The following is a 13,329-nucleotide window of genomic DNA, read 5'->3' as shown; positions in this document are numbered from 1 at the left end:
TGAATTGCAGGACACTCGGTTGGCCTCATAGAAAACGTGTGGTGTTGAGAAAACCCCCCACACATTTGGTAATGAGAGTTTTGTTTTGTGTGAGCAGAAAGGGAGGCACACAGGAGGAAAGGAAACAAACTCCAGAAGGAAGAGAAATGTGGGTTTTCTTCCCTTTACGATGGCATCATGCAACACCATTGGATGAAGCTTTATAATTGAGTGCTTAAACTTTGTTATGGCAAAAATACCTCAGATGAATGATTTTGTCTGTTTTCACATTTATATAACAGAGTGGCTAAGGAATGGGTGAGAAGTCAGCATGAAAGGTGTGTATTCACCTTTCATGTAGGAAAATGATATGTAGAAAACGGGTAATGTTGCAGACTCATGACAGTACAGTTGACAGTGACAATTTCTAGTTCACTAGTCTTGAGGAGAAAATATTTTTCTTTGCAGTTTGCCCTAATGTTTAACATTACTTTCCTCGAAATCATTTCTACTAACCACCGTCACGCTAAATCTCTCTTTTGAAGGTAATTACTTTAAGAGGTATAGTTCCCAAATAAGTTTTAAGCTATTTCAAAACATAATCAGATACTTTTTGTCTTGGGAACAAGTGAAAATATTTGCTTTTTTTCATTTTTCTGAGAGCAAAGCAAGGCGCAGTAGAATATAACATATATACATGAACAGTGAGTGCAAATTGCTCAGTTGGGTCCGACTGTTTGCCATCCCAGGGACTGTAGCCCACCAGGCTTCTCTGTCCATGGAGTTCTTTAGGTAAGAAGACAGGAGTAGGTTGCCATTTCCTTCTCTAATTAGGGGAGATAGGGGAACTAATTATTTACTTTTTGAAGATTGCTCTTCCAGTTAAAATATTTAATTCACAATATTGAAAGGAGACCTGAAGTGTACCTCCAAAGTAATAATGATTTTTTAAAAACACGCATATATGTATACAACCAAGTATACAGCCCATGATAAAATGATAATGTGATTTCTATAGATCTGCCAACTCAGTTTTGAAAAGCGTTAAAACTTTCTTCAGTAATTTGTAAATGTCAGCACAGTTGGATCTTTGTCCATTTATTCTTACATAAATTCAGCGCCTATTCTGTGCAGTCCCCATAGATACACCTTGAGGAAGATACATGAGCACATATGAAGAATAGTGAAGGCGATAGGAGCAATAGTGGGTAAAAAGAGGGAACACCCAGAAATAGTGTGGAGCACATAGGAATGGAGACAGGGTTGAAGAATACTTTGCAGACAGAGGATGTAGTCCATATAAGGTGACAGCCGGAGATTGAGTGTGAGGTGACCAGAAGAGGCAGGCATCAGTCAGGAGTGGGAGGCGAAGAAAGAAGGGTTTCAGTACAGTGACTAGTATGTGAAGTCCCACAAAGAAAATAATTTGTCAAGTTCGAGGATGTAAAGCAGACTTCGAACTGTGGCTGATCAATAGCTTGTAAAAAAGGAAAGGGCAGGAGCTGGATAGTAGTGCCTGTGAGTCAGGGCTGGACATCCTGGTTTGCCCAGGACAGTCTTGTTTTTGCCAGACTGGTTCCCGTGTTATTAACAACCTCCCTTTTAATTTTACTTGTTTCCTTATTTAGATGATATATTCTATGGACTTTCTAATTATGGGCTTATTCAAAAGTTTGAATTTCATTCTAGGAGCAGTGGAAAGTCATCAGAAGGGTTTGAATAAGTGACGCCATCAGTCTTGAGTGTAATATGCACAGCAGTTCCCTGGGGTGGTGGGGTGGTGGCAGGATGAGAGGAATGGGTCCCGAATGGAGGAAGCCAAGGTGGGAGCCTGTAGAAATGATTAGGGTGATATGTGATTGTGGTCCTTACAAAGAATGTGAAGGATGGAGGCAAGGGAGTGGGAGATAGGTGGAATTGGATGTAGCTTCAATACGAGGTGTTGGGACAGCTGCTTAATTATTTGGGAAAAATAAGAAAGAGGCCTACTAAAATGAAATCCAAATATATTAAAGATGGAAGTGTAACAATTGAACCATAATCATGGGATAGAAAAAGAGCATTTGCAGCTTCAGGGACATTTGGACACACACACACACATGAAAAGTTTTTAAAAAATTCATACATAAGGTTGGAAGGAATAACATCTTTATAAATGATTTATGATATTGCCTTTAATAAGATATGCTAGTTTATTTGTTGTTCAGTCGCTAAGTCGTGTCCAACTCTTTGCGACCCCATGGACTGCAGCATGCCAGGCTCCTCTGTCCTCCATTGGCTCCCAGAGTTTGCTCAGATTGGTGTCCATTGATTTGGTGATGTTATGTAACCATCTCATCCTCTGCTGCTCCCTTCTCCTTTTGCCTTCAGTCTCTCCCAGCATTAGAGTGTTTTTCTAATGAGTTGGCGCTTTGCGTCAGGAGGCCAAAGTACTGGAGCTTCAGCAACAGTCTTTCCAATAGTTTACTACTTTGGCTTTAGTTTCACCTTTAACATAGTGACTTGATAAAACTTTAAGAAATAAACAGAAAGCAATTTTGGATAATACATAATTGTGTTTTGAATTTAAATTAGAAAATAGAAGTCTCTATCCGTTGCTTTCCTAGTGAAGACCATTCATATGCTTAATGACTTTTTATTTCTTCTGTAAATCATGTATTCATATACTTTTAGTGATAGTTCATCTTGACTGCATTACCTTTCATTCTTTTTTGTATACAAAAATATTGCATATACATTTCCCACCATTGTAAATAGGGTAATAGGATGAACTACTTCCTGTATTGGATTACACTTAGTCTTTGAATTGATCAGTTGCCATATACAAAAAACTAATAATTGTTATTCAATAGTGTCTACAAAATCCAGCCTTATTGTCCAAATCTTAAAGTCCAGGAAAAGTAAAGTATAAAGGACGCCACATGGTGAGAAAATGTCTGTCACAAAAGGCCATATAGATGTAACACACTCTAAAGCATGCTGCAGTGGGGGAGGGCAAGGACCCAGGTAGGGGCACTGAAGGAGGGAGCCTGATTTCTACAGAGACTTTGTTTCCAGAGAAAGCAGAATCATCAGTAAATAAAAGCACTTCCTAGGCATCACGTTGCCACGTTAAAGGCAAATCAGCCTCTTTGAGTTGTCATTCAGTGGCTCTTTTTTGATAAAAGTGAGGTGACATCATCTTTAGAACATGGTTTTATAATTTAGGAAGTCAGGGAAAATTTGGTAGATTTTTAAAAAGGCAATAAAATAAAAAGATTTGTTGTAATTTTTTAGCTTTCCAAAACATTCACTTACCAGAAATTACTCATTGCCCGGGCATGCAGAATGGATGAGACTTCATTAAAGCATACTGAAGGGAAAAGTTAAGCTTCCTTCTGGAGGAATAAATCAAGGTTACTCATCCTTATGAGTTAGACACTTAATTCTAAGGACCTGACAGATACTTAGAACATAGAATTGACTCCAGGGGGTCCAAGGCAGCAAGAGCTCAGGAGCCTGATGAGTTACAAAGCCCAGTGTTCCATTTCCTGCAGATTCTTCTAAGCAACAGGTAAACCCATCAGTTGTGATTGGTGGCTATGGCATATGGAAACACAATTTCATTTAGGTATTGCCTTTTGAAAGGAAAATCTGTATAGTGAAGAATAAATTGGTTAAAACAGAAGAGTGGAAAACAAAGTTACTTTTACTTGTCCAAAATAAAAATGTTGGTAACCAAAACTACTTATGCAGCAAAGCTGTTAAAAATTATGAACTTGGTATCTGTAAATCTTGAAAGTTTTTTATTTTTGGAATCCAGATATGAAAATACAACACTAAGGAGGAAAAATACATAGCTGGTGTTTTATCATTGCCTTTGAACCATCATGAAAGTGTTAGTTGCTCATCATGTCTGACTCTTTGTGACCCATGGACTGTAGCCCGGCAGGCTCCTCTGTCCATGGAATTCTCCAGACAAGAATACTGGAATGGGTAGCCATTCCCTTCTCCAGGGGATTTTCCCGACACAAAGATTGAGCCTGGGTCTCCTGCATTGCCAGCAGATTCTTTACTGTCTGAGCCATCACAGAAGCCCCAGCCATCATATCCACTTTAAAATATGTTCATTCGCATTCACTATTATTTTTACTATGTGCAAGATAGTCACCATAGATACACAGAGAGTGAACAATTCTAGTGCTCTTATTAGATCTGTGTTCCCATCTGAGATTATTCCTCCTGTCTGAAAGACTTCTTATAACATTTTTGGTAATGCAAGTCTGCTGGTGATGAATTCCTTCAGCTTCTGTGTATCTTTAAGAAGTTCACCATATTCCTTGCTTTGAAAAGGTGTTTTTGCTAGGTATAGAATTTTAGGTTGACAGTAGTTTTCTTTGAGTATTTTTAAAGATGTTGCTCCATTGTCCTGTGGCTCACACTGTTTCTGGTGGGAAGTGAGGAGACATTTTTATCTTTCTTCTTTTGTATGTAATGTGCTTTTTTTCTTTGATTTTAAGATTTCCTTTTTTACTAGTTTTATGCAATTTGATGTTATTTTTTTTCTGTTTATTGTGCTTTGAAACATTTGGGCTTTTTTATTTCCATCAAATTTGGAGTATTTTCTGTCATATTTCTTCAAACTTTTTAAAGAACCTCTCCTGTCTTTGGAGATGCCAATTAGGTGCATGTAATAGACCACTGAAGTCCCACAGCTCAATAATCCTGTGCTCATAATTTTTCATTATATTTTCTTTATGTTTCATTTTACATAGTTTTTTGCTTTGCCTACAAGTGTTCATCTCATTCAGTGTACTTTTTTTCATTCATTCACTGTACCTTTTAATCTATAGAAGCTTGATTTGAATATTTTTTGTATATCCCAAGTCTCATGTTCAGCCCTTCTAGCTTTTTGAACATTTAGAGTGCAATTATAACTGTTAATTTTCTTTTCTGTGATCTGTCTGTAATTAGAAGATTTCTGTATAATTTTAACATCTGTGTAATTTTTCAGGGTTTAATTAATAGCTTTATATTTTTCATCATTGTGTAGTTTCTGCTTTCTTTACATGCCTGGTAATTTTTGACTGACAGTCATTGTGAGTTTTACTTCCTTTGATGCTGGATATTTTTGTATATTTATAGATAATATTCTTGAGTTCGCATCATGTAGTTAAGTAACCTGGAAACATTTTGATCCTTCAGAGGCTTGCTTTTAAGCTGTGTTAGGTAAGATCTTAGCAGTGTGTAATCTCAGGCTAATTATTTCCCACTATGAAGACAGTACCCTTCTACTAATTCTCCTCAATGCCCAGCGAATTGTGAGAATTTTCCTTTTAACTTGTGGGAACCGGAGCTATCCCTGCCCTGTGCAAGCTTCGGGGATCGTTTCTTCTCATGCAGGGTTTCTCAGCCTCGGAAGGGTTTAAGTTTGAGGACTAGTTAATTATCTGGGGCGGGGCAGGGATTGTTCAGTCTGTCGGTTGCCTGGGAGCATCTCTGGCCTCTGAGCATTAGATGGCAGGGTGTGCGTGTGCGCTCAGTTGTGTCTGACTCCGCGACCCGGTGGACTGTAGCCCACCAGACTCCTCTGTCCATGGGATTTTCCAAGCAAGAATACTGAAGTGGGTTGCGGTTTCTTCCTCCAAGGGATCTTCCTGACCCAGGGATAAAACCTACATCTCTTGCATCTACTGCATTGGCAGGCAGATTCTTTACCACTGAGCCACCTGGGAAGCCAGATGGCAGTGGCATCCTTTGAATCATGACAAACCAAAGATGTCCCCAGACAGCCCTCTGTTCCCGACCACTCTTCTAGTCCTTTCTGGGAGCTGTCCATACACAAGCCTTGGCTAAGGACTCAAGAAACTCTGTGTCTGTGTCGCTCACTCTCCTCTCATCCCTTCGCTGAGAACTTTAACCCCTTGACCTCCTTAGATTCCCAGCTCTCTTGTCTCCACTAAGGAAGACTGCTGCATTCCACCTGGGTTCCTTCTCTTCCAACACAGCCGAGAACCTTGCTCTAGACAGTAAGCTGGGCAGTCTTAGGGCCCACAGTTATTTCCTGTCTCTCAGTGGTCACTGTCCTTCTCTTATTTCATGTCCAGTGTCTTAAAAAACCATTGCTTCATTATCTTTTTCTGAACATTTTCTCTAATAGGTACCTGGTAACTTCACCTTCGTTTCCATCCTCATTCTTGAACAGTACTTTTGCTAGATACACAATTCTGAGCTGACTATTATTTTTTAATGTGTTTTTATCTTCTAGTTATATTGCTGCTGATCACTCAGTTCTCATTTTTTTTTTCCTTTCTCATGATCTGTGTTTTTCTCTCTGATATTTTTAAGAACTACTTTCTGTTTCTGGCATTCTGTGTTTTCACTATGATGTATGTAAGCATGGGTTAATTTTTATTTTTCCTGCTTCCTGAATCTTCAGATTGTGTTTCTCATCAACTGTCAGAAATCTGCAGCTATTATCTCTTCAGATATTTTATCATCTTGATGCTGTTCATTCTATCCCTTTGAAAATTTTGTTGGGTACCACAAACCGTAAAGAAAAAAGTATTATTGGGCTCATTAATTTGGATCCTTTTTTTAAAATCAAAAAACACTAATAAGAAAGTGAAAGGACAAGTTACCAAACGGGAGAATGAGAGAATGTATTTATGGCACAAAGCCTTGGATCCAGCATATTATAAAGGACTCTTACAAAGAGTCGGATACGACTGAGCGCCTGATCTGATCTGATGTGATCTTACAAATCAAGAAGCGAAAGATAGATGGAATGGAAAAATGTGCAAGGATCTTGAACAGACATTTCATAAAAGATGTTATGAGAAAGATGAACTTTACCATTAGAAGATACCACTGTATACTCAGAATGGTCAGATTTAAACTAATACTGTAAACTGTTGGATCCTGAGACACAGCTAGAACTCACATAGCTGCTGGTGGGAGTGTAGCTGGAGCAACCTGTTTGTCTCATCTGCCTGTGTTGAATGACCCAGACATTATACCCTTAAATACACTTAACCCAAATTAGCGTATCTATGCATCAACAGATATGTGCATAATAGAATTGCTTTAACAGCCAAAAGTGAAAACAACCTCAGTGTCCCTCAGAGGCATAATGGGTAAAGAAACTGTGAAATATATACATGTTGGAGTGCTGCACAATGAAAACAGAATGGCTACCAGTAACAGCATGGATGAATCTCACTTATTAGCAGGAAAAAGAAACATCTGCTTATGATTCCATTTATGCAGTATTTAAGTAGAGGTCATGGTGACTAGGAAGGAGCATACTAAAGGGGCCCCTGGAGTTCTGTTAATGTTGTGTTTCTTGCTTGGGTGATATTTACAGGGACATAGACATTTTTGAAGATTCACATTATAGTACGTACGCTTATGAATTATTATAGTCAATAAGAAAGCTTATAGTCAATAAAGAAACCATTTCTTTGCCTTCTTAAGAGCTTCTGTTTCAGCAGATAGCAAATATATACATAATAACATAAATGTGGTTAAAAGTTATGAGCATGTATTAAAGCAAAGAAGATGGTGCTATGAGATCAAGTAACCTGGGGGTCTGCTTTTACATCAGATGTTTTAGTCACTCCTCTAGAGAGAGAGGCCAGTTATGTAAGCTGAGTGAGGAGGACAGTGGAGGTAAGATAAGGTTGGAGACAAATACAAGACTAGAACGTGCTTCAGAGTTTGAGTTTGCTTTTCATCCCATGCTCTTCATTCATGGACTGTATAGTCCATGGGGTCACAAAGAGTCAGACACGACTGAGCGACTTTCATTCATTCATTCTTCATCCCCAAACCGGAGTAGATTTACAGGAGTTATTAATAGACCAGTTACATGATTTACTCTCTTAAGTTTCAAAACAATCACTCTGGCTACACTGTGGGTCATGGATTTGAAAATGAGCTAAAGGTGAATGCAGCTGGACCAGTTGGGGCTCCAGGTAAAAATGCCCCAGGTAAAAAATGATGGCATCGATGATCTAGACCAAGGATATGCCAGCTTTTTATGTAAAAACCGTGTGTGGCTTCTATTCAGTTTCACCATTGTAACATGACAGCCAACATAAACAGACCATACATCAATGAATGAGTGTGGCTGTGTTCCAACAAAGCTTCATTTACAACATAGGTGGCATAGTCGGCCAACCTCTGCCCTGGACTAGAGAGAAGATAACAAGTGTTAGCATACGTATTAGAAGCAGATTTAACAGGATGTGGGCTGGATGTTGGGAGTGTAGCTGAGAGGAGCGGTTTCAAGGATTTCTAAGCTTCTGGCTGGAAGAACGGATGTATCATACTGATTGGGTGATTGGGGAACAAATCAGGTAAAAGTCTAGACCCAGTCACCCCACATATACTGATGTGTCACGTTTTTCTCACCTTTGGTCTCTAGTGACAACGCACTTGTTTTGAGAACTTTTACTACCATAACAGTCATGACTAGAAATACTTTTTTTAAAAAAATACACATTAGTCATCTATTACACCAAACATTAAAAAGTGAGAATACCACAGAAGAATGAAGACTCATCAGTTGTATTATCAGTACTTTTGTGTTTTCTGCTAATAGAAGGAAAGGGAAAAAAAAATACATGCGTGGTTTCCCCAGTCTCCTGCTGGCCCATTGATCATGTATTTATAGCCTCATTTTCTCCCTCCCTTCAAAAGTAACTCCCCCCACCCCCCGACACACACCCCCTCCCCAGCTGCCACCTTTCTAGGATGAACCAGAGAATACACAGCTTAGAAGGTGCTGTATGCTGATTCTTGGTGTCCGTTAGTGACCATGGAGGGCTGCCTCTGCTGTTCTGCAACCCCCTTGCCCAATTTGTAAGGGATTTCTTTCCAAGTAGTTGCATTATTATCTTTGCTGTGCCACAATTAGAACATCGATTTCATTTTCCTCATAGTTGGGTGTGTTTAGGGTTTTATATTAAACACTTTTCACCTTTGACTTTGATAGGCTTTGCTCTCTGTGCATGACACTGTGGCTCAGAAGAATTATGATCCTGTGTTGCCTCCTATGCCTGATGACATTGACGATGAGGAAGACTCGGTGAAAATCATCCGCCTGGTTAAAAATAGAGAACCACTGGTGAGTTTTGGTCCATCTTTTATGCTCAGCTATGAGTGGATACCATGATAAAGACCAGTGTGATGGGTGCATATCATTTATTCCCCTCTTTAAAATATGCTTCCTCTGTGTCTTCAAACTCAGAAATAAACGGAGCATTCACATCTAAAGGAGATGATGGATAAAAATTAAAACAGAGCCAAAGAAAATGGCATTCTTTTGATTATAAATAGCAATCATTTTTAAAATGTTACTGGTTGGCATTTATAAAAGATGACATGACATGCACCAACTGCAGCTGATTAGAGATTAAAAAGTGCAACTGAAAATAATTGCTTATGGCTTTTCTAGAAAGCAGATTGATTTTAAAGTGATGAGAAATTAACCAGGAATCTAATAGTTCAAAATGTAGATGTAGCTATTTGTTTTAGCACCAGGATTTAGGCAGCTCTGTGTCATGTCCAGGGCCTGTGGTAGTGGGACAGTGCCTCCCACACACCCCCAGTGGTGTCGAGTCCTATCTTCAGAGCCTTACAAGGCAAAAGGAACTTTTTGTAATTAAAGATCTTGATGTGGGGACCGTCTTGGATTATCAGGTGGGACCAAGGTAATCATAATGGTTCTTATTAAAGTGAAAGAGGGAGACAGAAGGGTTAGAGTTACAAAAAGAGATGCGATGATGAAGCAAGGGCTGGAGTGATGAGACCAGGAGCCAAGGGGTGCTTTTGTACAGTGTCACATGGAATGTGCCCTTGTTTTATTGGGTTTTGATTTTATTTTCGTGCCAAGTACATTGCACTAAGAATACTTCAAGGAAGTGTGCTCATAAGGGTTTGGAAAGCAATATGGAAATAGAAAATATTCAGGAATGTAGGGATCAAAAGAAGATTGAGTTAAGTGCTATTAATAGTATCCTATAGAAAGTGAGACACCATTTCTCAGGTCCATGTTTTCCCTCCAAGGATCAGGAGAATCAGCAGATAGCCAGCATTTCTATTCCAGGGTACTATCTATATTGATGCATAAATATATTTCAGGGCCTTTAACAAGTCCTTTAAGTGTTGAGTACTTTCTGTTCTCTGCACATTCTGGAAGTGATCCCTCCAGCTGTGACTTTAAAAACCACTTGTGTGCCGGTGACTCCCAGGTCACATTTCTCTTTCTTCTAATCTTTTAAGTTTGTATGTCCATCATTCTGCCCAGTATCTCCATTTGGATGTCTGGTAGACATCTCAGTCTTCACATGTCCAAAAGTCAGCTGATCTTTGTCCCCGAATCTGTTCCACCCTGTGGTTCCCCAGTGGACAGTCTCATCTTTCCAGTTACTCAGCCAAAAGCCATAGCATCTGATGTCCTACAGACACTGTGTCTCAAGGGACCCAGCTGCAAGTCTTCCCACAGCCTTAGATGCCCTGGAATCTATTCACCACTCGATGTAGGCACCTGACAGGCACATTCAGAGAGGGAAGAACTGATAATCTGCATCTGCAAAAGTAGTATATTTACAACCTTATGAATACAGGGTTATAGAAGGATTCAGAAGATTATTAGTTTTGAATGATAAGGTTAGAAACAGCAATTCTGTTCAGTTTGCCTTAGATAAGTTCTGACTTTGCTACATACTAGTTGTCTGATCTTAGACAAGTCATAACCATTTGTCATGCAATTTCTCATCTATAAAAGATAGATAAATAGTCTTAAACTCTGCGAGATGGAGGACAAAGAAGCCTGGCATGCTGCAGCCTATGGGGTCGCAGAGTCGTACACGACTTAGCAACTGAACAACAATAAACAATTTTCGATTACTAGACCTTTCTGATCATTAGGCATACTTTAGTCAGTTGGAGACACATTCTTAAAGTAAAAGTTGATCTAACTACACTAATTAGTTGTAGTAAGAATATTACATTTCTAGTCATCTTGGCTACAAGCTACCTGCAGAAAATACCAGGAATTGGACAGTCTAAGGTTTATAACCATGGAGAGGCACTCATTCAAGTCTTCAGCCTTGAGGGCATGTGTAGGTGATTAAAATGCCACAAAATCATCCTAGCATGGAATTATTTAATTTTTTGTTGTTATTAGGTATGTATTTGATAGCTATCACATATAAAATAAAATATCATATATAAAATGCATATGAAAACAAAACTAGGAATCCTTTTGTAATATCTATTTTGTAATGCTATAAATAAATGTGTTCACTGTCAAACTTCTTTTTGGGGGGTGAACTTTGCTCCCACCTAATGTGCGTCTCTCTAGCTGTGTAACGTGACATAGATGGTTTGTCTAAACCACTGCCAGTTTCTTGGAAGAAAGTCATGAAGAGGCATTCAAAGTAACCATTTCTGCTTGCTATGCTGACAAAAAGTGTTCAGTTGATTTGCTTCTAAACACCCATAAATGAAGAATTTCTGGATTCTTTTTGAAATTATTTCCTAATCTCCTGCCAGAATGTTAGCTCCATTTGTGCTAAGTATAATCCTAGTACATAAAAACTAGGAGTATCAGATCTTTTTTTTTTCTTTCCATTTTGTTTATTATCATCGCTGAGTTTGTTTACTGTAATACTGTAGTAGAAGGGTTGCTGAACTAAAGGTCAGGTGGTCTGGGTTTTAGTTTTCTAGTTTATTTTCTATTCGCTTCAGCTTCTCTATGTATATGACCTTATAGGGCTTGGGATAAAGATAAAGTGAAATGAGGAAATACTGTCAAAAAACAAATAGTATTCAAATGTAAGGTTCATAATGGAAAGAAGATACTTGTATACTCCATAGTATTGAAGGGAATAAAGATTCAAAAATTTTTGGACTGTGCTGAAAACCTTAGATGATATATGCTGTATAAGACTGTGTGTTTAGTGATGAGTATTTGTGAGGTGCCTGACATGATATCTGTTCCTTCTGCCTCCTTTTAATTTTTTTGTAGCTGTTTTTACATTTTCCAGATAAGGTCCTTATTTCTGCCCTCTTTCTTACCACCCGGTATGTGCATTTACCCACAAATTTTATTTTATTTTTTCTTTAAAGGGAGCCACTATTAAAAAGGATGAGCAGACTGGGGCCATCGTGGTGGCCAGGATCATGAGAGGGGGCGCTGCAGACAGAAGCGGTGAGAGTGTACACGTGTTTGGCGGGTGTGGACGAGTCGTGTGGGCTTTGTGTGTCACATTTCCGGTATATAACTGAAAGGATAGCAGGATTTAGACAGTACAACAAAACAGTAATAAGGTATTTTTCTCTATGTTCAAATGTGGTTATTGTTCAATTGCTAAGTCGCGTCTTGATTATTTGAGACCGCGTGGACTATAGCACCCAGGCTTCCCTGTCCATCACCAACTCCTGGAGCTTGTTCAAACTGATGTCCATTGAGTCAGTGATGCCATCCAACTATCTCATCCTCTGTTGCCCCCTTCTCCTCTTGCCTTCAATCTTTCCCAGCGTCAGGGTCTCTTCCAGTGAGTCATCTCTTCGCATCAGGTGGCCAAAGTATTGGAACTTCAGCTTCAGCATCGGTCCTTCTAATGAATATTCAGGGTTGATTTCCTTTAGGATTAACTAGCTTGACCTCCTTGTTGTCCAGGGGACTCTCAAGAGTCTTCTCCAGCATCATAGTTCAAATGAACCTATTTAAATAAATGATAAATCTCATTTTGCTTTATGGTCTTCGCTTATATGGGCTTCCAAGGTTATAAGACTTATTTCAATGTTTCTGATTTCAAAAGTACTACTGAAGCATGCAGCCTTTAAAAATACTATTTTGAAGATGAAAGTAATGTGCATTTTTAGAAAAAGACTGAGATGCTGCTGCTGTTCCTTTGGCAGTTTTGGTGAGGTTGTGGTCTTGGAGTCGTTCTCTGGGGGCTCAGCCTCTGAAACCTGAGAGGCATGAGGTATGTTGCCCTCACAGGCACTGGGGGACCACACGGCGCGTTCAGTGTGGACACAGTCACAAACCATGGTTTCTTTTGTAGGTAATGCTGCTGGTTTTCTGAATTTGCTTTCTCTCAGGTCTTATTCATGTTGGCGATGAACTTAGGGAAGTGAATGGGATACCAGTCGAGGATAAAAGGCCTGAGGAAATAATCCAGATCTTGGTAAGCTGAAAATTTATTTTAAAATTGCCATGAAAATGAAATTGAATCGCTGTGTTTCAGACCTGGTAATGAACACAGGATTTGGATTCGGCAATCCAGGATTTGGATCCTGACTCTATTAACTTAATCCCTGTGTGTCCTTGGAAAATACCTTCATCTTTTTATT

The 13,329-nt window shown here is 39.1% G+C and overlaps 1 protein-coding gene and 1 long non-coding RNA gene across 5 annotated transcripts in view; one reads left to right on the top strand and one right to left on the bottom strand.

Moving 5' to 3' along the window:
- LOC113903506 overlaps nucleotides 1-13,329 on the bottom strand; it is a 178,272-nt gene that overhangs the window by 40,415 nt on the left and 124,528 nt on the right. The window contains exon 3 of one of the 4 annotated variants that reach the window (XR_003514148.1): nucleotides 8,942-9,064. The exons of 2 other annotated variants lie outside the window; for them this stretch is intronic. This is a non-coding gene — a long non-coding RNA (uncharacterized LOC113903506). Of the gene's footprint in view, nucleotides 1-6,839; nucleotides 9,065-13,329 lie in introns of those variants that run through there. One more of the 4 variants, XR_003514146.1, reaches the window with a different exon arrangement.
- Nucleotides 1-13,329, top strand: part of MPP7 (membrane palmitoylated protein 7) — a 225,435-nt gene that overhangs the window by 147,144 nt on the left and 64,962 nt on the right. The window contains exons 6-8 of the mRNA XM_027559723.1: nucleotides 8,957-9,088; nucleotides 12,097-12,178; nucleotides 13,078-13,163. Coding sequence (XP_027415524.1) covers nucleotides 8,957-9,088; nucleotides 12,097-12,178; nucleotides 13,078-13,163 — 300 coding nt within the window. The remainder of the gene's footprint in view (nucleotides 1-8,956; nucleotides 9,089-12,096; nucleotides 12,179-13,077; nucleotides 13,164-13,329) is intronic.

This window comes from Bos indicus x Bos taurus, chromosome 13 (assembly GCF_003369695.1).
Source record: "Bos indicus x Bos taurus breed Angus x Brahman F1 hybrid chromosome 13, Bos_hybrid_MaternalHap_v2.0, whole genome shotgun sequence".
Taxonomy (NCBI): Eukaryota; Metazoa; Chordata; class Mammalia; order Artiodactyla; family Bovidae; genus Bos; species Bos indicus x Bos taurus.
Note: the sequence above shows the minus strand (reverse complement) of the source record. Positions and strands in the feature narration are given on the sequence as shown.